Genomic DNA, 24,279 nt, shown 5'->3' on the forward strand with positions numbered 1-24,279 from the left:
AATTAAGAATAGGACTTCTTTTCATGTGGTGCTCAGATTTTTCCTTTGGGATCACAGCAATGGTGAGAAATTTTTAATAATTTAGTTTTAAATGAGTGTAATCAACCAAAAAAGCTTTTGAGGAACACTTTATTCTCATCAACAAAACAAAAAAAGTCCAGTTTCTAATACAGAACTGCAGTATTATAGCAGTTGAACAGCTGATGTGAATGAATCTGATATTCCAATATTATTCAGTCAATCATTGTTCATTTTTAATTACAACCTGCCAGTATAAAAACATCATCTGCACGTCAAGATAACCTGTATGACCTGACTACAGTCCTTATTAGGATTCTTCTTTCTCATCTCCGTGCGTGATGGTGTAGCAGAGTGACTTGTAGTCGATGTTGCCAGTTGGGTCGATGGGAGCGAGCGCAAAGGCCTGATCCACCTGGAGGGTCATGAGGTGACAGTTTTTTTCTTTTGAAAATAATTATCTTGAGGAATAGTTTGAGAGCCTGTCACAATAAAGTTAGAACACACAAACCTCCTCTGCTGTGAATTTATCAGCCTGGTTCATCAGTAATCGTCTAAATCTGGATAAGAAAGGCAAAAAAATGTATAAAAAGACAGGATGGATGAGATATTGTGATGTTACAGCTAACATGGAAAATGTAAATAACATGAAAGATAACTAACAAAATGTATCTTACTCATCCTTATTCACAAAGCCCGTCCCATTGGGGTCAAAAAGTTTGAAGGCAGCAAGTATGGTGTCTTCAGGATCAGTACCTGGAGGGAAAACAAAGCATCTTTGAGTGTCTTCTAAAGGATTGTTAAAAAAAAATAATAAATCAAACAATTGTGTGAGCGTCTGTGAAAAGCTCTCACCATTGAGTTTTTCCCCAAAAAGAGTCAGGAACACAGTGAAGTTGATGGGACCCTTTCCCTCGTTCAACATCTCGTCCAGCTCCTCATCTTTGACATTAACCTTCCCTGTATACAAACACACACACACACACACAAAATAAACCATATTAAACAAATATATGAAATGCAAGAAATGCATGAAATAAAGAGTTTAAAGGTAGAGAAAATACCCAGCTGTCCATAGGTCTCCCTCAGGTCCTGTTTTTTTATAACACCATCTCTGTCTTGGTCAATGCAACCAAAAGCCTGTAACATGAAGCACAAAACATATATAATGATTAAGAATATAAATGAAATAGGAAAAAAAAGGTTTTCTTTTGAATACAGCTTTCCACAAGTCATGACTGACATTCATTAAAATGATAGAAATAATAAAAAGAAGTATTTCACCCTTCACATTCATAAAAAGGATTTCTGTTTTAACCAGAAAGAATCTACAATGGATTGCATTGCACTTTAGTTAGTGCCTCTTTGAGGGAAGCTCTACAATATTCATTATAGCTGACAATGAAGATATGTTTTGTAGAATTTATAGTGCTTCTTAGAGCTATTTTCTAGGAAAAAAAAGCTAAGGATAATTATGGCATGTGCAATATTATTCATTTTTTTCTGAATATTTATAAAGTAACCTACAATTGTGAAACAAATATTCTGTTTTCATTGTTTGTGGTTACAATGATCAAAATATTGTGCAAAAAGGGAATTACTGCTGAGAATTAAGCTATTAACCCAAAATTCATATTCATGTTTAAATATCTCTTGCATGAAATGAAATTGTTTGCAATGCAATCAATGCAGTTTTTTATAAGGTCAGTCCAATCAGTCCAATAGATTAGGGCAACTAAACTGGGCAAATTGTTTGCATGATCTAAAAGCGTATAATAGGTTTTTGTTATTGTTTTGAAAATCATACACTGACATGAGCAAATAAACCAAATATGAATAAATGAATGAATGAATTTGAAAGTCTAAATTCACAGGTTTTCCATACAAATTTCATCCATGAGAGGTTTTAAAGGGACCTGTTTCAAAGCAGGTCAATATACACTACTGTACCTCCTTGAACTCCTGTATCTGGGACTGCTCAAACATGGAGAAGACATTGGAGCAGGACTTCTGTCCTCCCCTCTGTCTCTTATTGGAGGCCTTTTTACTTGCCTGAGGAGATGAACGCAAACTCATTCAGTTTACACACTTATTTATACTGCAGAAGTACACAAAACAACTGTAATTAGTAAAATGTGTACTGGAACACACGATAACCAAAATACAATACTATAACAGGATTTCTAAATTAGGTTTTCTTTTCAAATCATCACTTGCTCAAAGCATAAAAAGACTGAAAACACTAAGTGACTTACCATGTCTGAGTGATGGTACGTGGACTCCCAGCCGAGGTGTGATGCTGGGGTGGGTTTTATGTACGGCCCATCTTATCTTCTACCCTCCTATAATAGCCTGTGGTGAGCAGCACAGTCCCTTACATGGCCATGGCTGCTCTCTGTGTCGCTGAAGGGGCCTGATAAGACGTGAAGCGGCCGAGATTCCTCTGGGCTGGAAAATAGAGATATGAAGAGCAGAGAGGGAGACAGGAGACAGGGGAAGGTGACCTCTGACATTTGACAATCACTCAAAAGTTACTCATCAGAGGTCAAATCAAGCTCTAAAGGTCATTAATGTGCACTATTATTAAGACATAAGTTACAGCATTGTGTGATGCTGCACGGCAGCTTTAAGCCTAATTTCCTGCACATATAAAGATTTCCTTTAATTCCAGGAAATGAGATATGACTTTTACATGACTACTCTACTGTAAACAACAAAACCAGCTTAAAAATATAGTAGCTGGTATATTATCTGGGATCAAGTGAAATAAGAAGGAATGACACTAGAATGTATCTTAATCTACTGCAGAGAGCAGTTTCCTGTCACAACTTTATGACCTAAAAATCATTTGCTAATCCAGTTTAGCTGTGGCAGTGAACGTCAGTCATATTTGGCAATCGAAAAAAACAAATAACAGAAATTTTAAGCACAATAGTTTAATTTAATTAAGCAGTTTTATTTACAGTGAGGCTTATTCACATCCAAAGCACATTTCATTATGCACATATGAAAAATTACAACCCACTGGCTAACACACATAAAGCTGTAAACATTGAATTAAAATATACAGATAAATATTTTGTTGCTCATAAACAAGAATTACTACACAACAAAGCAATGACTTGGATGTAGTTTACAATAGCATTTACAAAAAGAATCCTTGACTTGTACATAGGTTTGCACAGGTATTATAATATATCATCAATAATACATCGGCCATTTTTGAAATGGGCTGTTTCTACACCCAAACACTATCAACAGGCAGTGATACACAAGTAACATTGAAAAATTGCTACAAGTTGGTCTAATGCTACCAAATACAGTATAATACAAGTTGCTGTCTTGTCTGTACATCTTCCAGCTGTGAGCGTCCAGTTTGCTGTGACACACATCCTTCAGAGCCTGAAAAAGGCCGGAGCTCCCGACTGAGTGAACGTGCGTCATCATGTTCTCAGATCAGAGTTCAGTCTTCACCGCTGTCGTGCCGGGGAACAGCTCAGTGCACAGCTCCCTTTACTGTGTCAGCATGGAAGCAGCCATTTTACAGGCGACTGCTGAGATGAGGGCGGCTCCACGACCACTCCCCTCCTCCGACTGGATGAAGGTGATCTCACAGTGAGGTGTGAGGTCCCTGACGATTTTGTGGAACTTGTCGCGGAAACTGAGAGAGAAAAAACACATTCGAATACAGAAACAGTCAAATCTCCATCTGTCCCGCTGTCTTTTTCAGTATCACCCCCTCTGTTTGGTTTCTGTTTACAAATTTCCTTACTCCAGTACAGTATATTTGTGGAGTTTGGGTAAATGTGATCACATAGTCACCATATTTCATTCACTTTATACTTTAACATATTGAGAAGACTGAGATATTCTGAAGTCTGAAACATGGGGCATTCCTCACCATGGGTGTAACTTGTAGACAGATCCGTCAACCCCCACTGTGATTTTCAGGGCTTCCTGGCTGCGTCGCTCCCGCATCAGGTTGATCACACCAGCAAGCCCTGCGCCGCACATGTGAGCAGAGCGAGTGGAAACACTCTCACAGACCAGATGCACAATGTCACAGTCCAGCTCTGACGGCAGAACACCTACTGAGGACAGGATGTTGTAGATTTGTTTTCTGTCCCCAGTGTCACTGAAAGAAAAATAACAAAAAGGCAAAGTCAGAAAGAGCAATAGTTTCTAGTTTCAATATGTTCAGAATACTGATTTACAACTAGGTCTATTTATTATAGGAAAATCATGTTTTCTACTTTCCTTTTGTATGCAATATTCAAATATTAAATCAAGCTTCTAAAAATACCACAGTAGGTAAGAGTGGAAGGCTAAAGCAGCCCTCAATACTAAAAACAGAAATGTAGAAATAAAAAACCCAGTTATTAAATACATGTGTGGGTTATTTTGAAAATAAATAAATAAATTGGGAAAGAAACTAAAAATAGAATGTATTTAGATAAAAACAAATTGGGAAATAATTAAATATGAAAAGAAATTAATAAAAAGTAAGTCTTTTGCTCAATAAATAAATGAATTATATTATTTAGAATTTATTTCAATTTTAAATATTCATTCATTTCCTTATTTGTTTGTTATGTGATTTATTTATTTTTCTATTTCTAAACATATTTATTTATATTAAAATTAACGTACACATTTATTTAATAATGGAGTCTTTTATTTTAACATATCTTTTATTATGTTTTTATTAAATTTTCTATTAAGTAATTTATTTATTATAATGGAAGCTTTGGTCCTCCATACATAACAACTGTAAGTGAAGCAAACCAAATTGCTTCCCTGTATTTACCATCAGCCATGTTATATAAGCTTATATCAACAGCATACACTTACATAACATAACAGGCTTTAAATTATTATCTGCTTTTTGCTATATTATGAGTTTTTTTTTCCACTCTGTGCTTATGAAAATGCAATGATCGCCTACATAAATAATGTCTCTTTCATATCTTTTGTTTATAAAAAGAAGAAGAAAAAAAGCTGTCTCAAGCTGGAGGTAAACTGCAGTCAGGTCAAGACTTGATTTTCACCTCTCTATCTGTGAGATGTAGCGCGTCTCAAAGCTGCCACGTGTCTTGAGCTGCTCTGAGGCTTCACCGTTAAACAGCAGGTCCTCATTCACCAGCTTCATCAGAACAAGCCTGACCAGCTCGCCCATATACTTCCCACTGATCAGCTTCTCATATCTGCAGGAGGCAAGAACAAAAGAAGACACGGGTAAGTTTAAATAAATATTGATAGAAAGGGTGGGACACATGAACTCAAGAGAGGATGCTGAAGAAACAGGAAGGACATGCACGTCACAAAAAAACACAAGCAAACAACTTTCTTTTCCCTCAAAGAAGGAGAGCAGATGAGGATGACAACGTCAGTGCTTAAGAGGCTCAATGAGGCTGGGCTCAGCAGTTGTCTGTGTTAAAGGGACTGCCAGTGCAAAAGGTAAACAGCCATTAGGCCAACGGGCACTATGGCAAGCAGCGGAGAGGGGTCATTAATCTGACACCTCCACACGCTGACTGACCACTGACGTATGAGAGCTCCGGCCACTCACAAACATCCTCAGGAAAAGCAACCGGTAGCTTAGCAACTATGCAGAGAGCTCAGGTGAGAGTCAGGTGAGTATTGTCGCAAAAAGGTAATTAATCCAGAAAAACAATCAGAGAATGAGGGAGGGAGTGTGTGGCACGTTTTAATGACATTACTCTGAGCTTGAACACTTGAGTGTGTGTGCACACAGTAGATGAAGTTGGGTCAAACAAGTAACGAGCTTTCCTAAGTGTGAACATGACTGTGTGTTTCAAATGAATGCACTCACAGCTGCTTTCCGGGGTTAATTGAGGTCTCGTCCACCACTCTGTCGTACTCCAACCTGAACTCCTCCAGCTCGCCGTTGTTTCCGAATGCCCCCCACTCTGTGTTCACACACATCCGGCCCTCCTCCCCTTCTACCAGCTCCACAGTCCTCATCTCCTCCATGTAACAGACATTACAACCAGTACCTGGTCAAAAAAGCAAATATACAATCCTTAGATGTGTCTCTGCACATAAGCATGAGTGTAAATCAGTATTAGTGGTCACTCTTGTGTGTGTTTGTATCTACTTACCAACAATCACCCCAACTTCGCAGCTGCGATCCTCGTAATAGCAGGAAATCATGGTGGCTACCGTGTCATTTACCATTGCAACCACATCCATCTCAAAGTCCTGAATGACAACACCAAATGACAATGCATTTAGACTCACGCAGCTGTATGCAGGTGTTACAAATCAGATCTGTTATTTACAAAGAAAGAAAAGATGCAGTAACTCACCCCTCGTCTCTTGATAGCATCTCTAAGTAAACCGACAACATTGTTCCCCTCTGCCCCAGAAGCTTTGAAGCCTTTGGTCCAGTTAAGCAGGATACCCTGTGGAAAAAAAGACAAACCTTTTAATGCGTTATCTTAAAAAAAACCCATAACTTTCATAAAACAGGCAAATAAAGTGAATCAAGCGAGTCCAATCCATCTTGTTAAAAGTATGTCCAACGTATTGTGTATAATCCTACCTTGTCAATGTCTTCATGTCGTACAGGAAAGGAGAAGGTAAAACCAAGAGGAAGCTTCTTGTGTTTGATATGATGTTTGTCCAAAAAGTCTGACATGCACTCTGCTATGTAGTCAAAGAGCTGCACAGAGAGAGGAAGACAGGATATGAAATTTGGGGAACTTGTGCTGTAATTAGTGCTGATTTCATTTTGAGAGTTTTAAAGTCACTGTTATGCCAGCACTTACAAAAATAACCAGACCCCTTTAAGAATTTTTTGACATTCTCAGATAGTTTTTAATAGTCACTACTGAGCTCTATCAGCTCTACGACCTCTAATAACCGGTGATGAAAAATCAACACCTGTTGATACTTAAAAAGAATTACTAACCATTTCAGCCGTGCCTGTCATTGCATCTTCAGGAATGGAGTACATCTGGTTCTTGGTCGCCACCTTCCAGCTCCTCTCCTCGTCTGCACCCACCTTCACAAGCATCACACGGAAGTTTGTCCCCCCAAGGTCTAGAGCCAGGAAATCTCCCACCTCTGTCAAAACACACACTTTGTCTGAACATGCATGTACTGGTTTTACCTGCACAGGTGATACTCATTAGATTATATCTAGATGACCTCTATATGACTTTACAAAAGAAGAAGGTCATGTTTTATTTTAAGAATGAGTATCTACCTGATCCCTCAGGGGTGGAGCAGACGTAAGTTGGAAGCATTTTGACACTGGCCTCTTCGTGCGTCTCTAAACGCAGCCCTCTGTCCATCTCACACTGCATCCTCTTCATGACTTCTTTTAGTTCTTCCTTATTCAGCCTGAACTCTGACAGGATCTGCTCTACCTGCAATGAGAGGAGAGAAGAGCAGGTCAGGAGCTGCATGCAGACTATTTAAATACATACTGTATATGCACTAGAACATCTGTAAATTGTACTGTGATTGATGATTTTGATGATTGGTGATTGATTGATTGATTTTTTTAAAAGATGAGGTTTCAGTATTACAAACAAGAAGGAAAATCAGATGCAGTAACAGAAAAAAAGGGAGTCAGAGCACAGATGAATGAGTTGCTACGAAAGGAACAACTTTACAATACAAAACAATGAAAGTCCAGAGCACTGTAAGTTCTGCAACAGAGTCCCACCATACAACCATATTTTTGGTAAAGTACGGGACAAAGTTGCATCTGAACATCTAACACAATCAAGCTCATCACCCAGAGCTTTTTCTGAAACAACTTGGCACAGTCTGTGTGTAAAGACCAAGGTTAATTCACATGACATGTAGTAAAGATTCCTTCTTCCAAATAGTCGCATGTGGGATTAAAGCACAAATCCACAGCAGTATTAAAGTTACAGTAAACCTCTATAAAGTCATAACGAACAGAAAAAACAACTCTTACCATGATGATTTTATCAACCACTGAGCTGTAGCCACAAGGCATCTTCACCATCTGGTCGAGATGAGAGCTGACACACGGCATCTTCACGGATTCAGCTAAATGAGCCTCTGTGTGTGTTTCTAGGTGTGTGGTGAGTGTGTGTCCACGCTGCGTGTGTGCAGAGTCAGTGAACTGTGAGTAGCACTGAATGAGAACTTCAGCTGTTTTTATGCTCAGGTGAAGTGGGCCGGCCGGCCACACCACACACAAACGCCAACCCCTTCCCAAAAGTCACCCCATCTGGCCACTGGGAATCACACACACACACACACACACACACACACACACACACACACACACACACACACACACACACACACACACACACACACACACACACACACAGACACACATGCACACACACACGCACACACACACGCAGACACACACACACACACACACACACACAAGCCAAAAATCTATGTGACCTAGTTTCTAAGAAGTAAGAATTAAGTTTTATGGACAGTTCTGTTTTAATGACAAATTTCAACATTTCTTTGATTTACAGAGCATATGGATTATATAATATACAGTATATTTCTATATATCATGATGCTCTATCATGACTGTATATACACAATTATTTCAACTGAACTACAGGTTTTATGAATCCTGTGTTTTCATGATGACTTCTTAAAAAGCAAATGTTGGTCATTAAACATACGGTCAAATATTCTAATCTAACTTTGATCTTGTGATAAACAATTTGAGCAATTTGCCTTGAAAAAAATAACTTTTTAGCCCAGTGAGATTTTTCTTATTTTAAGGTTATATGAACAAAAATAAACACAAAATCATAATCTCACAATAATCTATGTCATTTATCAGTGAGGGACTGCATGCCCATTACTCGGATGGCCCTTTAACCTAAAAAGTAGTTAAGATAAATGTGGTAAATTCTTCTTTGCTTTCATGTGGCAAGGTATGACCTGTGACCCAGGGCAACCAACAAACACGACGACTCAAATAAATCTGAACTTGAACCTTGTAATCTGAACTTGTTATTCTTTATTTGGCAGAGCAACATCCTATGCCAACACGGTTGCTCAATGAAGGAACTTCAGAAGAGAGACTTACACATATATTTGTAAAATTAGTAACATGCCTAAAATTAGCAACAGTGAGGGAGGAATGACCTCTTAAACTAACAATAGTATGCTGTGGGTGAAGGCCTTCTGTCCTTATCAGCTCCAGAGTTTACCTGAGCAGCTTTTTTTAGCTCTGACCTCTGACTGTAAGGTAACAGTGACCCTCTCCCCCAGTGCCCTGATAGTAGGATTTCTAAAACTGACCTAAAGACACACACAGTTCATATTGTACACCCTCTAGCATGTGATATGCCTCTTAAACACAGTTCCCCCCTTAAATCACCCTTAAGTAGCTTTAAGTTTGTGTAAAAAAAGAAAATCCATCAATACTTTGCGACATCTTCCATCTAATGCTTATTTCTTTGACGCTATATATGACACTTACTACTGAATAAAGTATTTACTGAAATGATCTTGTACTGATGCAACATTTTAGCACTTGACCTGTTTACCCACAAATATAACATCACTGTTTGCAATCATTGCGTTTAATGGCTACAACTTAAATTCTTCACTACTATTAACATATTTACTTATATACATATACTGACTTAGACTTTCTAATTAGCGGCTTATAGATAGACAGGCAGACATGTAGTTAGATAGATAGATAGAATTTAGATGATGTGCATTGGTCTCTTCTAACAAACATATGAAAGTAGCAGAGGAAATCAAAGGCATATTCACCATAAACTGATGCAGAAGAGGCACATACTGCTGCATAAAAAATCACCAGCGTGCAGGACATAAAGTGTTTGACGCTCAAAATTGTCTAGTGGGGGACCCCTACACCTAAGTTTCACATGTGGGGCCCCAAACTGTTAAAACAAAACCTACGCGATAGATAGATAGATAGATAGATAGATCGATAGATAGAATGATGAGAAAAGCCAGCATAGGCCATATATCATCAGTAAAGCTCACTCACTCCATTCAGTATATTTTAAACTTTTTTCTTTACCTTATCCATCGTATCACGACGAGGATTAAATCCCAAATGTCCCGCCGACCATCAGTGCTCTGCAGCGGAAATTCCCTTGCTCTTCCGAGAACGTATTGAGATTCCCAAATTTCCTCTGTTATGGTGGGAAAGGTTATTATATTCCCGAGACGTTTGATTTACATAATGTTCATCAGCAAGTCCCAAACAAATTTACATGTCTGCAGTATTTTCCAGGCCTCTCTGGTGAACAGTGAACTGAAAACTTTGGGAATGCAGCACCTAAGTTTTATTAATTGTCTATGGATTTTCCTCGTCTTGAGTAAGAAAAACAAAAATTCGTCTTCATTCCTGTCGATTTATTGTGTAAAAAACAGTGATGTGGTCGTCATTGTTGCAGACAGCTGGTCCAGTACTAACATATGCCATTGGCTCCAAAAGTCAGTTTAGCAGGAAAAACGGATTAAAACATCCCAGTTTCCATCCAAATCTTCACTCCAGTGACGTACATTTCATTTTAGAGTAGAAAAATATAAAGCAAACCTCCGATTCGTAGCTGGCCTTCTTACTGACCATGTCACGTCAATATCTCAACGCAACCAAAATTAGTTCCAGGAAAGAAAAATGATTTCTTCCCCTGCTGCAGCTGTCCTGTCAACAGATGCACCTAAAGGCTCAGCGGTTTCCATGCCATAAGGATTTCAATATGTTGCCATGGAAATGAATTACAGGCACGCTTCTGCCATGGAAAACACTTACCACTGAGTTAAGTAGCCAGGAGGAAATTGTTAAATGGAGCAAGATTACCAGAGAAAACATCAATTGAAGGTGCCATGTTTTTGGTAGACAAAAAAAAGTTTGACTCACAGAGCCACCAAGCTGTTTAAAAGTTTAGACCTATTGTCATTTAAATGTATTATCAAAATATAAAATTGTTTTTTAGAATTTATTTAGAATGACTTAACACTAATATAGTTTATCATCCTCATCCACATCAGATGTCAATGCAATCAATTTGTTCATCAGTTATTTCCAAGACTCCTAATAACATGATTTTACATCAACTTGTGCCCAGTACTAAATCATTTAGCCAGGCCCCTGTAAAGGTCCACTGAACTGCCCTGCCCAAAACTGCTTTACTCATGCACATGCTCAGTCTCACTCATGGTTTAGATCAATACATTTCTCAGGTGATGTGGTTAGTCTACCATATTCCCTTACAAATGTTGCTTAAGAAAAAATAAATGAATAAAATAAAATGTGGTTACCATTGCTTATGTTTTTGTTGAACATGATTGGCATGCAGAAAAAATAGAATTATCATTGAAATAATTATTTTGGTCAGATTAAAAAAACAAACATTACGTTACAATCAACATAGAAAGAAGTCTGCCCTTCAGGGAAAATGCATAGTTTCATGACAAAGTCTCCCTGCTTTATAACTGTGGAAATCATCTGCCTCTGCCAGTCCCATTGACACTGAGCTGCTTGTGGACTGAATTTATTCATTGTTTTTAGTCTGTTGTCATCGTTTTAAATTTTTCTTCTGTAGTCGTGTTTTAATGTATGTTGTAGTATTTAAAATGTTGTATTTTAATGTATTGGGCACTATGATGTCGGAATTTCTCTTCGGGGATTATTACCTATCTACCTATCTATCTATCTATCTATCTATCTATCTACTATCTATCTATCTATATCTACGTGTCGTCTTAGTTTATTATCTTTAATGTCCTTTTTCGCTTGAGGAAACGTTAACATTATCCATGTCAATGTCAAAAATATTTAGAACTGCAATATCACCCACTGATTGGACAAGCAGTTTCACCATCTTTTATCTCTCATCCCATCGGAACTATGAACTCAGCGGCGCCAGTGCGTCTGTTTCCACCGGAGCAAGTATCCCGTCGGACCGCTTGTGGATCGTGACGTGGTGATTGGTTACTAAACTGCATGTTGAAAACTACTTAGTTGGCGTTAATTACACCGTAATTAGGTCGCCGGACTAGTGATATACGTTTTTACGAGTTTTAGCGTGTGTGGAATAGAAAGTTAATCTGGTTGTTTTGACGGGAATCGAACTGTTTGCTGCTGATTTGTTCGGTAAGTTAGTCGAGGCCTCACGAAGACCTGATAGCATCTGTAGCTAACAGTGTGCTTGACTCGATTTCAGGAATGTAGCTAGTGTTATGTACGTTTCTCCCGCATTTACAAAACGAACAGTCTGTGGTAAGTTTGTACTACTCGCTGTCAGTTAACTTATTTGTTTTAGCTAGGAGAAAGGTAGCTACCTAAGCGCAGCATGACTAGCAATAGTTTGTTAGCTCGGTAGCTAATAATACGGCGGCTCCTTTCACTTCTTAGCGAGCACTTGTCACTTCACTCAAGTTTCTTTAGCTGCCTTATAGTTAGCCGGCTGAGCTGGATAAGGGATAATGCTCTCATGTGATTCTGCTTGTGTCAGCTTCCAAATTAGATAATCAGGGCTGTGTGATCGTATCTGCTGTGACCAACTGACCAGAACTGATCCGGCGACATGAAGCTCTACAGCATCAGCGTCTACCATAAAGGAGCGACCAAAGCGAACCTACTCAAGTCGGCCTATGACCTCTCCTCCTTCAGCTTCTTTCAGCGCTCCAGGTGGGTCTGACTGAATTTAACCTGCCTCTGTGCGAGTAAATACTTTGGTAACATTCACAGTAACATTTCTGTCAATGTCAGTGTTAGCCAGATGGCCAATTTTCACCTGGATTGCTGTGGCAAGATGTTTTGAAATCCATAAAATCATCAAATTCCCAGAACAAAGACAGCAGGACACCATAAAGACAGCAAAAGCGGTAACAAACAGGAATTCTCAAGACAGAACATAAGCCATAGAAAGCAACAAGAAACAATTGAACATCGCTACATACCAATAACAAAGCAACAACGAGCAGCATTTTAGCACAGATAGCTATGCAAGCAGCATGAAGCAGCAACATACAGCCAGGCTTACATGTACATTGATACTTTAAAACGTAAACTAAAAGCCTATCTTTTTAGTCTGGGTTTATGTAGTGTCTTATTATTAAAAAAAAATATGGTTTTACTTATTCTATTTTTTTTTAAGATTCATTTTGCTTATTTCACATGTTTTTGTCTTTGCAATCAAACTGTAAAGCGCTTTGAAGTCAAACTGTATCAAACTGTAAAGCACTTTGAAGTGCATTAAATTTGTTTGAAAAGTGCTGTATAAACAAAATTTGATTTGGTGGTGATGTAGACATGCAGATCAGCAATGGCAACAAGAAATGGCAATGGGCTGTAAACAGATAAAATATAGCAGCCATTACGTAGATCTTAATAAAATGCTAAAAGACAGTTATGGTTTAACATTGTGTTCATATGCACTAGCATACAGCCCATGAAACACCAAGTTAGGGTTTCAGGTTTTTGATCTTGAACACTATGCTCCATCATACATCATTAGTTGGTTTAGTTTTGCAGCAAGTTTGATAATTGATTACAATTCATAATATAGTGTCAAGTATAAATAATGCCTGATCATACTTTAATATTTTTCCAAAGGTGACAGTATTTTTTTGCTGTATTTAGTGTTCAGGAGTTCATGACCTTCACCAGTGCCTTGATTGTTGAACGGACATCACAAGGAAGCCGTGCCTCTGTCAAAGAACAAGGTAAACATGAGCATGTTCAGCCCAATCTGAAGATTTCAAATGTTTATTTATCTTTTTTAATTCATAGAAACTGTTTTAGTATCTCATTAGGTTTGCTGCCACCCAGTTTACATAACGGTATCCACTTTGTGTTATCTGTGACGATGTAGTGCACATGTAGTTAATATTTACAGTACAAGGGGCATCCTGCTGTCAGAGTGGTTGTAATACAGCAGGGATACTCAGCTTACTGTGCTCAGGGGCCACTTTTGCAAAATGACAAGAGGCCAGGGGCCTCACACAGCAGCCTGATGCTGATTGGCTGTACACAGGGGGTGTTTAGGATTTGAGGACATTTGAGGCCACGCCTGGATCTCAGTTTGGCGTCCTGAGGATCCGACCTTGGCAATTTTTATAAGCTATATTTGATGTTTTTTCATGCACTTTTGAATATTATTTACATTTAAGTGGACCACTAACACCTTTACTTGCCGCAGGCCTAAGCTGATTATCACTGATGTATAGCATTGATAGGCCACGTCTCTGTGTATATTCTTCCCAGGGACCTTCCCGTGTATTATCACTGTCACTGTAACAAGCCTTTCTACTCACTCAGCATGAAACAAGCGGAATTATGAAAATGATAGAAGTGTGTAACATCATGTTTCATGAAGCCAATGTTAAAAAATGACAGGAAAAGCACAGCCACAATGCATGATGTTTGCACATCAGCCATCGTATGGAGAACATTATGCTCACAAAATTATCATATTTTCTTCAGCTTTTCTTCTGGAACAACATAACACATCACCTGCACCATAATACCAGGAAATGCCTTTTTAAAATCAGTTTTCTGTTTTGATCATACCATCCATGGTTTCTCTTTCTCTTTCAGAGTACCTGTGCCACGTGTATGTAAGAAATGACAACCTGAGTGCTGTGGTCATCGCAGACACTGAATACCCACAGAGAGTCTGTTTCACATTGCTAGACAAGGTGTGTACAAAAACATGTACATAAAAATGCATAACTGTTGCACTTTGCTGTTAATATTGAGATAGCATTCCTTTTTTTCCAGGTATTAGAAGAGTTCTCCAGACAAGTGGACAGTATAGACTGGCCCTCTGGTAATCCTGAAACCATAAATTACAAAGCCCTGGATATTCACCTTTCTAAATATCAGGTCAGTCATTGTGTTATCTGTTTATCAGAAAATATGTCAAAGCAAGTATGGTACCATATTCTCTGATTTCGTATGTCCTGTTACACTCTTGACTAAATAATATTTAGATGAGCTCTGGTGTTATTTAAAGATGGAGGCATGAAGATGAAACTCATGTATATGGTTTTTCCCTCCAGAACCCCAGAGAAGCAGATGCAATGACCAAAGTGCAGGCCGAGCTGGATGAGACAAAGATCATTTTGGTAAGATAGCTTTCAAAGCTGACGCACAATTTTAAAATTTAGAGGCTGAAATATATGCATGTTACTCACTTCGATGGAGGCTTTCATGTTTTTCATTATGGCAGAACATAAATGTAAGAGCACTAAACTGAGAGGGCAAAGAGGTAGTTTGTCATTCTCTAGTTCTCCACAACTGTCACAATGAACCACAGTCGGGAAAATAATCTTCAGACTAGAGTGCATTAGTCAGATTGTTTAAATTGTGGCTCTTCATACCTGAAACATAATGTTGCATTTCCAGAGCCCTTGTCAAGTCAAAATCATTACACTGTGCAATATTACATAAACAAATCTATTGTTTCTGTAGCACAACACCATGGAGAGCTTGTTGGAGAGAGGAGAGAAGCTGGATGACCTTGTGGCAAAGTCAGAGCACCTGGGAAACCAGTCCAAAGCCTTCTACAAGACTGTAAGCGCTGACCATTTAGATTATCAATGCTGAGCTGAAAGTCTAATGGTCATTAACTGTTTCAATGCCTGACTGTGTTCATGTTAACCCTGCAGGCACGGAAACAGAACTCATGCTGTGAAATCATGTGATGCTGCTGCCTCGTCCTCTTGGACACGCCTCTCTCTGCCTTTCTGCTTTTCCTACAACTCCCATCATGCACCAGCCACCAGCTCTCAACACAAAGGACAGAACGGACGCTAACTAACACGAGATGGGGCACAGAGATGAGTGCGTGGAAGGTGATGGCCAGTCTTATGTGTGACCTGTCCAGATTGCAGCTGATGGGGGCTGAAGGAGTGATGGGGTTTGGTTGGGGGAAGAAGTAAAATTTGGATTATTTTTAACCATTTCAAAGGGTAAAACATCTGTGTGGTGTTTCAGTACCAGCTGCGGACATAATAGCGTGACGTTGTGTATCGGTGATGTGTTGTTGAAACATCTTCAAACCATTTAATGTTATTCAGATTGAATCAAATCTTGATAGTTTGTTTCAATTCTTAAAAATGTGTCTAAGAGTATTAACCACGGTTATGCTTCTGCTTCAAGGCAACTCTGACAATCTCACAGTCTTATCTTGTGATTTCTTGAAATGCGTCATGGTTTCGGTTCAGCTGAAAACTTAGAACTGGTTTTTTTTTTGTTTGTTTTGAATTTCAGGAGTAACCTTTGTTGCCCACTAGGTGGCTCTGTTTATACACTCATATTGTTCCAATGAGCCTCAATGTTGAGGTCAATCTAAAACTCTAATGTGAGCCAAGCAGTAAGTGGCTACTTGGACATGTGATATCAGAAAGTCACAGAATTTTACAATGAAACATCTTTGCTAGACTGGATTAAGTTATGTGATCTCTTTAATTTTTTCACTGTCTCATAGTGTTAAATGAAACCTTAAACATTCCCACTTTGGTGTGCTATTGAGTGATGATGCATTTTAAAGCTGATGGAAGAGTAGATGTGACATGTAGAGAGTTGTTTCTTCATAAACACAGCCTTACTGCAGTGTGGCTAACATGTAACCCGCCCTGTTCTTGTCTATAAATGATGTCCTCTCATGAAAAGGACAAGACTTTGAAGCTGTTCTCTTTTACTTTATGTATTGTAGCCATGCTTTTTACTCTGGTAGCCAACACACATGACACTTAAGCAACATTTTAAAGTTTAAAAAGGCCACTCAGGCTTCTGCAGTCTGGGGCCTGTTTGTACCTCTCAAATCTGGGATCACTGGCACTTCATTTATCGTGACTGAGGTGATTCTGGGAAAGCTGGCCTCTTATTGTGTAGTTGTTTAGTGTCCCCCAAAATGGACATACTGTTTGAAAAGAGGACAAACATAAATTAACTGATCTCACATTTTATTTCAAGACACTCCACACTGACGTTTCTTTTTACTGTCAGCACTGTCTGCTTCATGTTTAGGACTGACTGTCTTTCTTCAGGAACTGCGGATGAGTTTAAGATAAAGAGATGCCTTTGGTTGTGTATTTTAGATGTTTCTCTGCTATCTTTCTGCTGTGTGTGTGTGTGTGTGTGTGTGTGTATGAATGAGATTTGCTGTAATACATCATCTGCAGGCTGCATTTCTGTTGAGTGCCTGTGTGTGAGGACCGTTGCGCGTTTGTGTGATCTGAATTGGTCTTTCTGCTTTTACAGTGTAAACTTTTGTGCAATATCTCTGCAGACTGTTGGTGTGTGTCTCTCTTTTAAAGTGGAGAGAATAAATGGTCATTGACCTTTGTATATGCTATTCTTTTGACTAATTTCCATGTGAAGTGTGCCCAGGGTTATTTCTCAGATTTGTTTAATTTCTTCTTTTCAAAATTTTAAATTAATGTGCTAAATTTGAAAATCTGTGTGTTGAAACAGTCTGCATTAAATGTTTTGATCCAGATGTGGTCTGCAAATTTAAAACAAAGACTTCACATAATAAACTGCTCTCTTCTGTCTGTATTAACATTTGGGTTTTTTTTTAACACTGATTGTTGACAGAACATGTTATCTGGTTTAGATAAACGCAAACAATGGCGTCTGTTGGTGGTGTTTTCTGGCATCTAAAGTGGAAACTATCCAAGGTGGTGTTGAGGTGTTGAAGGAAATCCTGGTACACAATGTGAAGGAAACCTAGTCCTGTGCAGTGTCTGAAAGTCAACAGTCCTATATTAAATATCAATATCTCAAATCAAACAGGGAACTTGTGGCCTATCCTCCAACTTTCAACAGGAAGGTCAGCTCAGAAGCTGATGCACCCTTCACGTGTTGTAGGAAATGTTTAATCTGAACAGGAACAGAATCCATGAAAGGCTCAAGAGTATATTTGGGTGATATGATTTGTATTTTATCACAACTGAGGTGGTTAGCATGGAGATTTTTTTTGACCAAATGAGTGAAAATACATGATTCATTGTAAAAAAAAAAAAAAAAACAGTTTGAAGTTTTGTGATACATAAATTACACACCTGAAAGACTGTTTCAAACATATATAACAAATCTATTATTTACACTACTAAATCAACATTATACCACCCTTCCTTCAATCAAAACGCATTAGACATGGCCTGAGGTTCTTGTCTATACGAAATGCAATGCATACGGAAATGTGATGTATGACACATAAAAACCAATATCAAGAGTGATGTTGCTGCATATGTTATCTGTACAGCCAAATATAATAATAATTAATTAAACTGGGTGGATAATACACACATCCTCTGGATATATTAAGATCTAAGTTTATAACATATATGAAATACCCATAATGAAATATTTGTATATTTATTGAAAATGTCTGTAAAATAAATTTATATCTAGTATTATATGTTGCTTCTATAAATGTTAATGATATTTAATATAAATATGCAAGTTTATGAAAACAACATGTACACAAAAACTGTGCTTAAATATGTTTTCTTGTGATTTTTTTTTGACACACATGCCTATCTTCCTTTATTTAGGCTTACATATAATATCAAAATATATTTATAGGCTTTGAGATAGTTTTATATGTAAAAAGCATATAGCCTAACAAATACTTCTACAACATAAACATATATATTTACCTATAAATACATACATCCTCTGCATACTTTGAAATGCAAGTTTGTTACAGAAGAAAAACTCATGGTAAAATTTGCATAAATACATATGTCAAATATCTATACAATTAGTTATTATATGGTATAAATATATATTCAAGTTTTTGAAAAACAAAACGCCTATGCAATTATTTGTAACCATACTAGACATATGTCAATAAATGAAATTGACCCAATTTTAAATATGTTTCATATATAGTATGTACATATGCGTACATGTATGTTTTTACTTAATATGTAAAAAGTATTTCATATACCCTATGCAGATTTAATAAGCCACATTTCCGCGTGGGAAAGTACGAGTTCAACAGAAGCCCTTAAACGCAGCACGAGAGGCGCGTCTCGCGCACAGCTGAGGTGCGAAGAAGAAAACATCATGAACTGATGAAGTCTAACCGCATAGCCTCAAAAATGTGGAGCGAGGTGAAAAACAAGAGCAAGTCTGTCATCTACAACGGGAACAGCTCGAAGGTAAGAAGTTAACGAAGTAAATAAACGCTTTTTAAACTCTTCCTGAAGAGCAGCGATGAAGCAAAACAAGCCCGCTGTGAGCTCCTCTCTCTCTCTCTCGGTTCTACTTTACGACGTTTAAAACATGACCCGTGACTGATTTACATGTTTACAAGCCTTCAGTGAGAAGTATTTCATTAAGATTTTAACCTCGAAATTGTTGTATCATTCAGCTGTAGGAAAAAGTTTCTCGACGCAAATGTTTTGGAAATGTGGGTTACTTATATGTTCTTATCTTGCACGTTTTTCTTATCTTTGCCTCCTGTCGTTGCCCGAAGCGCTCTGATTTTCCACTTTGTTAGACTTCCTGCAGCAAGTTTCCCACCTCTGCACTCACTCAGCAGCACGACTGCCTGCTGATCCAGCCTAACTTCACATCTCATTTTCGCTTTCTTTCTCTGTGTCACAAAGTATTTGCATTAAGTTTATTTCAACACAGACAAGTATCCGAGTGTGTCCTGTCCTGCCAGTGCCCTATGCCCCACTTCTGTTTTGTTCAAACACGCATGTTTTGCTGCATTTTCAGATGGTTGACCCAGATCTCACACGACAGCTTTTACACACCTTTCAACATAGAAATGGTGAGTTTTTTTCCTCTTGTGTTTTCCTCTTGAGTCGTTTACCTGAGCTGTACCTTAGATTTTTGTTGTAAATTGATATTTTGTGTTTTGATTCAAGTAAAAACCTGAACGACATGTATATCCACTACCACAGCCCCTAAAATCAGATCACAGGGCCAGATAAACAGAAGAAACCACTTCAGGTAAATTCCTTTTAGTAGTATGTCAGCTTTAGATGACTGAAAATCAGTACTACAGAGCAACATACGACAAATAGCAATGCTCCAGAGAAGCTGCGTCCCTGTCCAAAATGCAGGTTTCAGCGGATACAAAAATGCCAGTTATTTAGGAGGAAATCATAGAAACATACTGTATGAAAAACTAGCTGGTGGTCAAAGCTCACAGACAACCCCACTAACGGTAGCTGAAGAGATGGATTTTAGATACACAACGCATATAACAATACATACTCAATTAGTTGACCAGAGAATCAGAATAAGGTGTGTTACTTAACACTTAATACACACACATATATACATACATACATACATACATACATACATAGAGAGAGAGAGAGATTTAGGCAATATGGAAGTGCTGTTGCAGCCTCGTGCCTACGGCCAAAAGAGCAGGAAGTGACAGCTGTTGCCTAACAACACAAAACTTTTTTTTCCTGCGAATTAGCTTGCTACATCCTGTTAGCTAGGTCTACATGTTATGTGCAGGGCAGCTGCTTAGTATCATGTGCAGTAATCTGTGTGTTTCCAGTTAAACAACAGTGTGTTAACTGTAGCACAGTGCTGTATATTGTGTGTCTCTCTGGAGTTGCTGAGGCCAGTACGAAGAATCCTTACCGGCTCATAACTGCAGTCTCCGCCGCCTCCAGCTGCTTCACCCAGCTGAGGAAACTCTGGCTCTGGTCACCAGTGAAGCGAGAGTCCCTGCCGGGCGAGCGACAGTCAAACATCCCCCTGCCGCGTTTAAAAGGCTCCTCATCTCCGCTCTCATATTTGTGATGTAGTTGTGCGCAGTCTCAAGCACCATGTTTGGGCTAGCTAGCTAGCTAAACTGAGGCAGTTAAGCTAAAAACAATAGCAAGGCTAACGGCTGCGCACGTGCACAGAAAAGGCCACTGAAGGCTTGTTGATGAACGCTGCTGCCACCAATGTAACCGAGCGACCTAACTGGATAACTAACAAAACAATACACGGGACGGAAGGTGGGGTGACAGCTCCACCAGCAACTGCTGTCCTTTTATTTTCCTTTACCAAAACTCTCATGCTCACAAGCAGGAGCCCCGAAAAGAGTGGAAGTTCCCCCCACAACTTTTTTCCCTACTATACGGCAACTCCAGAGGGACACATTAACATCGTCAATTAGATCCACGCCTCTGCTCATCAGGTTCAGCTTACAACACAGCCTCTTTTCTACTTTTATTTTTGTTTGTGCTTTTCACTTCTTTTTTCTTCTTTTTTTGTTTCATGTACACGTATTTTTTGTTAATTGTGCTAGTCCTCTGATTTTGAAGATACATATGTATATATATATTTCACTTTATTCCTTGTTTTTGTTTGTTTGTATGCCTATACCCTTATATCCTTCTTTTTACGTTTTAAAGGTAAGTGCAAATGAGTAGGCTACTGCCTAAGTCAAGAACTTACATGAAGAATGACATTACAAAAATAACATAAGAAATATACCTCTACAGTTACTGAATAAAATAACTATAACATAACAAATATGTACAATATTGGTGTTTCAGAATTAGAAAGCTGTACAGTTTTGTTTAGAAAAATATTAATCAGGGGATGCACAATAGTTCACAGTAAAGCAAATATGTGCAACATACAGAGATAATAGTCCAAGATGTCCTAAAGTGATCAAAAAGGTTAGTTTTATATCCCTTATAGTCTCATTCTGGAATTAGTAAATGCAGACAAATGTGTCACACACAGTCTTGTTCTTAGGTTGGCTCTGTTGTCAAGTATTTCTGTTTTTTCCCCATGAAGGTTCAACTGCAGCTGCCTCCCGTCCTGGCGCAGAGGACTCTCTAACCAGCAGCAGTGGAATCATCCCTGGTGAGTATCACTTTGACCAAAATCTGATGTCTTTGATGAATAATGAATTTGATTTGAGAAAACAATTTGAAAAATCAGACATTTTTGTTGGGATGTCAACTAGTTTACATGAATACAAAATTACAAAACATTTCACCAAACAACAAAGCCATATTACAAACATTACAAATCACATCAGAAACACACATTACATCACATTAAGAAAAAGGGAATGCAATACAATCAGACAATCACTCCAATTACATGCAGTGTTTGAGCCAGGTACACTAAGCCTACTTGGAAGCCATACTCTGATTTAGTACAGAGCAAAGAATTCCTCAACCTGTTCAACGGAGCCTGTAGGACTCATCTGTGTGATGGCATAAGCTGATATTCTAAAGTCTGTTTAAGAGAAAAACACCTGCTTTTGTGACATGCACCACCTTAAGTCAACAGCTAACTCAGATTGTTTTCACTCAGAGGGTTGAGTTACTCCACCAACAGCCAAGCAAGCTTTCAAATATTCAAAAACATTTTATTTGGCAGTTCTTTTCGGAGTATGACTGCAAAACAACAGACGTCTTGTCATTTCGATGAAATTGCTGGGGGTTATTTTCCTTGGCTGCGTTGGAAAACGAGGTTTTCCAAAAATAATCCGAGACTGGTGGTTTTTGTCATGCACGTTCTAAAATAAAACACTACCATAACAGTGTCAGTTCACCAGAGCCTGAGTAGAAATCTGGAAAGGGCAGTGAAATTCCTCAGGTCTCAGCAACGGGCAGGAATATTCTGAATGCAGGATGATAGTCTGCAGAGCTCTGAGAGGTGACATTTACAAGCCGCAAACAGGAAGGGAGCTATTTCCAAAGCACTGAAAAGATTCTCATGTTGTATTTTCTCTCAGAGTGGGATGAATGTTTGTATATATAATAGTGCCCTGAAGATGGATAGGAAAATGAGCAGCAAAATAGTCATGAGCAGTTGCTGTTCTCTGTGGAGGAACCTGTTCATTGAGCTCAACAGGATAAACTGCAGAAGATACAGCATTCAGTGAATCATGCAACACTGCACTGGAAACATGCATATGTCCTGCTGTGTTTTAACATTTATGTGTTTGTGCTTTTAGGTGCAATTGCAGCCACATTGTTCATTGTCTTCTTACTCGGTCTCTACGCCGTTCTCTGGAAGTGCATGGTATCGCCACCACAACGGTAATAGACAGACACAAGCCCTGACTTGACTTTGGTGGAGCCTCATTCTGATTTTGTTGACACAGCAATCTTGCAAAGTGCCTTTTAGTGTCACAAGTGTGAACTCTGTATCCTAGCTCATCAAAGAAAGATGAATCACCTCACATGATAGGCATTTTTTCCACTTCACATTAAGTTGTGTTGCTGTTTTATTGTTGTCATGTGAACACTCTCATTTGTGTTTCCTTTCCAGAAAGCACAGCAAGGTGAGGATGAGAGTACAACAGAGGACGTCTGTGTGAAGAAGAATGGCTTCCAGGCATCTGCTCAGCAGGTCGTTTTAGATATTACTTGTGAGGACTAAAGATCTGACAGCAGGTTTTGCTTCAAGTCACAGAAAAGCACCAGAGTGACAACATGCTTCTAAAGAAGTTCCTCCTCATGACTCCAAAGATCAAACCACAAAAAAACCCTGACTCAACTGAGTGACTGTTTCCCTCAGCTTTACTGTTGTCCTGTTGACCCAAAGCTCAATGTTGATGTGATACACTTGTTTGGCAGGTCAGGTCATGCTGCTTTTTTTCTGTGAACTCTGCACTACTGAGGGACGAGGCCACCGCTCGCTCCAGCGACCAATAAGCTGCATGTATGTGTGATAGAGAGGTTGTGGTGATATGTTTGGTATATGTAGATCTTTTTATGTTGCATGCACCAAATTGACAGTTACATTTTAAACATGTCTTCTATTTTGGCAAAATATTTCCAAATAGTATTTTCTCCTGAAGCTCCTGAAGCAAGTCAAGTCTTTAGATCGCATTTACTGTTAAATTTAGAAATGGATTTTGATATTTTCTTCTTTGAAATCCCCATGGTTTATTCATGTTACTCAGGATGCTGTAACTACTGTATGACTTCTGACTCTCTATAATAAACTGTGACTTTTTTTATATTTAGTGGAATGTGACTATAAATAAATGCTAAGATCTGTGACTGAGTCACAGTTTGGTAAAACTTGAAGTCAGACTTTATCACTTGTTTTTTTTCATGATATATTTGTAACCTAACCTAAGTTTGGAATGACGAAGGAAATAATGGGGGTGGATTTCTCCAGAAACTTTAATGAAACTGAGAAGTTAACCAACCAGTATGAGTGTAAAGGGAAACTGTTTTTCCTCTTATTTGTCATCTGAAGGTTTTTTTTTGTTTGTTTTTTTTGAGTGTGTGATGGGAATCAATAATATCAGGTGCTATTTGAGTGGCTGA

The 24,279-nt window shown here is 38.5% G+C and overlaps 4 protein-coding genes across 5 annotated transcripts; 2 read left to right on the top strand and 2 right to left on the bottom strand.

Moving 5' to 3' along the window:
* Positions 1 to 115: 115 nt before the first annotated feature.
* Positions 116 to 2,416, bottom strand: myl7 (myosin, light chain 7, regulatory). Its single transcript, XM_042487676.2, has 7 exons — positions 2,274 to 2,416; positions 1,969 to 2,070; positions 1,083 to 1,158; positions 874 to 978; positions 696 to 774; positions 530 to 578; positions 116 to 433 (listed from the first exon to the last, which is right to left on the bottom strand). Exons 1-7 carry the CDS (start codon positions 2,274 to 2,276, stop codon positions 329 to 331), a joined length of 519 nt encoding a protein of 172 aa, XP_042343610.1. The 5' UTR covers positions 2,277 to 2,416; the 3' UTR covers positions 116 to 328.
* Positions 2,417 to 2,938: 522 nt separating this feature from the next.
* Positions 2,939 to 8,145, bottom strand: gck (glucokinase (hexokinase 4)). Its single transcript, XM_042488338.2, has 10 exons — positions 7,973 to 8,145; positions 7,250 to 7,412; positions 6,953 to 7,107; positions 6,584 to 6,703; positions 6,348 to 6,443; positions 6,141 to 6,240; positions 5,852 to 6,035; positions 5,067 to 5,222; positions 3,920 to 4,153; positions 2,939 to 3,679 (listed from the first exon to the last, which is right to left on the bottom strand). Exons 1-10 carry the CDS (start codon positions 8,051 to 8,053, stop codon positions 3,532 to 3,534), a joined length of 1,437 nt encoding a protein of 478 aa, XP_042344272.1. The 5' UTR covers positions 8,054 to 8,145; the 3' UTR covers positions 2,939 to 3,531.
* A 3,763-nt stretch (positions 8,146 to 11,908) lies between these two features.
* ykt6 (YKT6 v-SNARE homolog (S. cerevisiae)) lies at positions 11,909 to 17,561 on the top strand. Of its 2 annotated transcripts, none has more exons than XM_042488976.2 (8): positions 11,909 to 12,142; positions 12,504 to 12,679; positions 13,634 to 13,716; positions 14,591 to 14,691; positions 14,774 to 14,878; positions 15,055 to 15,120; positions 15,467 to 15,568; positions 15,664 to 17,561. In XM_042488976.2, the coding sequence occupies exons 2-8, from the start codon at positions 12,576 to 12,578 to the stop codon at positions 15,697 to 15,699; spliced, it is 597 nt and encodes a 198-aa protein (XP_042344910.1). In that variant the 5' UTR covers positions 11,909 to 12,142; positions 12,504 to 12,575; the 3' UTR covers positions 15,700 to 17,561. The 2 variants fall into 2 exon arrangements, with proteins under 2 accessions (XP_042344910.1, XP_087932674.1); XM_088076548.1 differs by having other exon boundaries at positions 12,129 to 12,268.
* Positions 17,562 to 19,009: 1,448 nt separating this feature from the next.
* On the top strand, positions 19,010 to 24,033 carry LOC121945039 (uncharacterized). The gene is made up of 5 exons (XM_042489036.2): positions 19,010 to 19,170; positions 19,736 to 19,790; positions 21,779 to 21,847; positions 22,953 to 23,037; positions 23,270 to 24,033. The coding sequence occupies exons 1-5, from the start codon at positions 19,084 to 19,086 to the stop codon at positions 23,316 to 23,318; spliced, it is 345 nt and encodes a 114-aa protein (XP_042344970.1). The 5' UTR covers positions 19,010 to 19,083; the 3' UTR covers positions 23,319 to 24,033.
* The last annotated feature ends 246 nt before the right edge of the window (positions 24,034 to 24,279 follow it).

This window comes from Plectropomus leopardus, chromosome 4, assembly GCF_026936395.1.
Source record: "Plectropomus leopardus strain MGB_pleo_1.0 chromosome 4, ASM2693639v1, whole genome shotgun sequence".
Lineage (NCBI taxonomy): Eukaryota > Metazoa > Chordata > Actinopteri > Perciformes > Serranidae > Plectropomus > Plectropomus leopardus.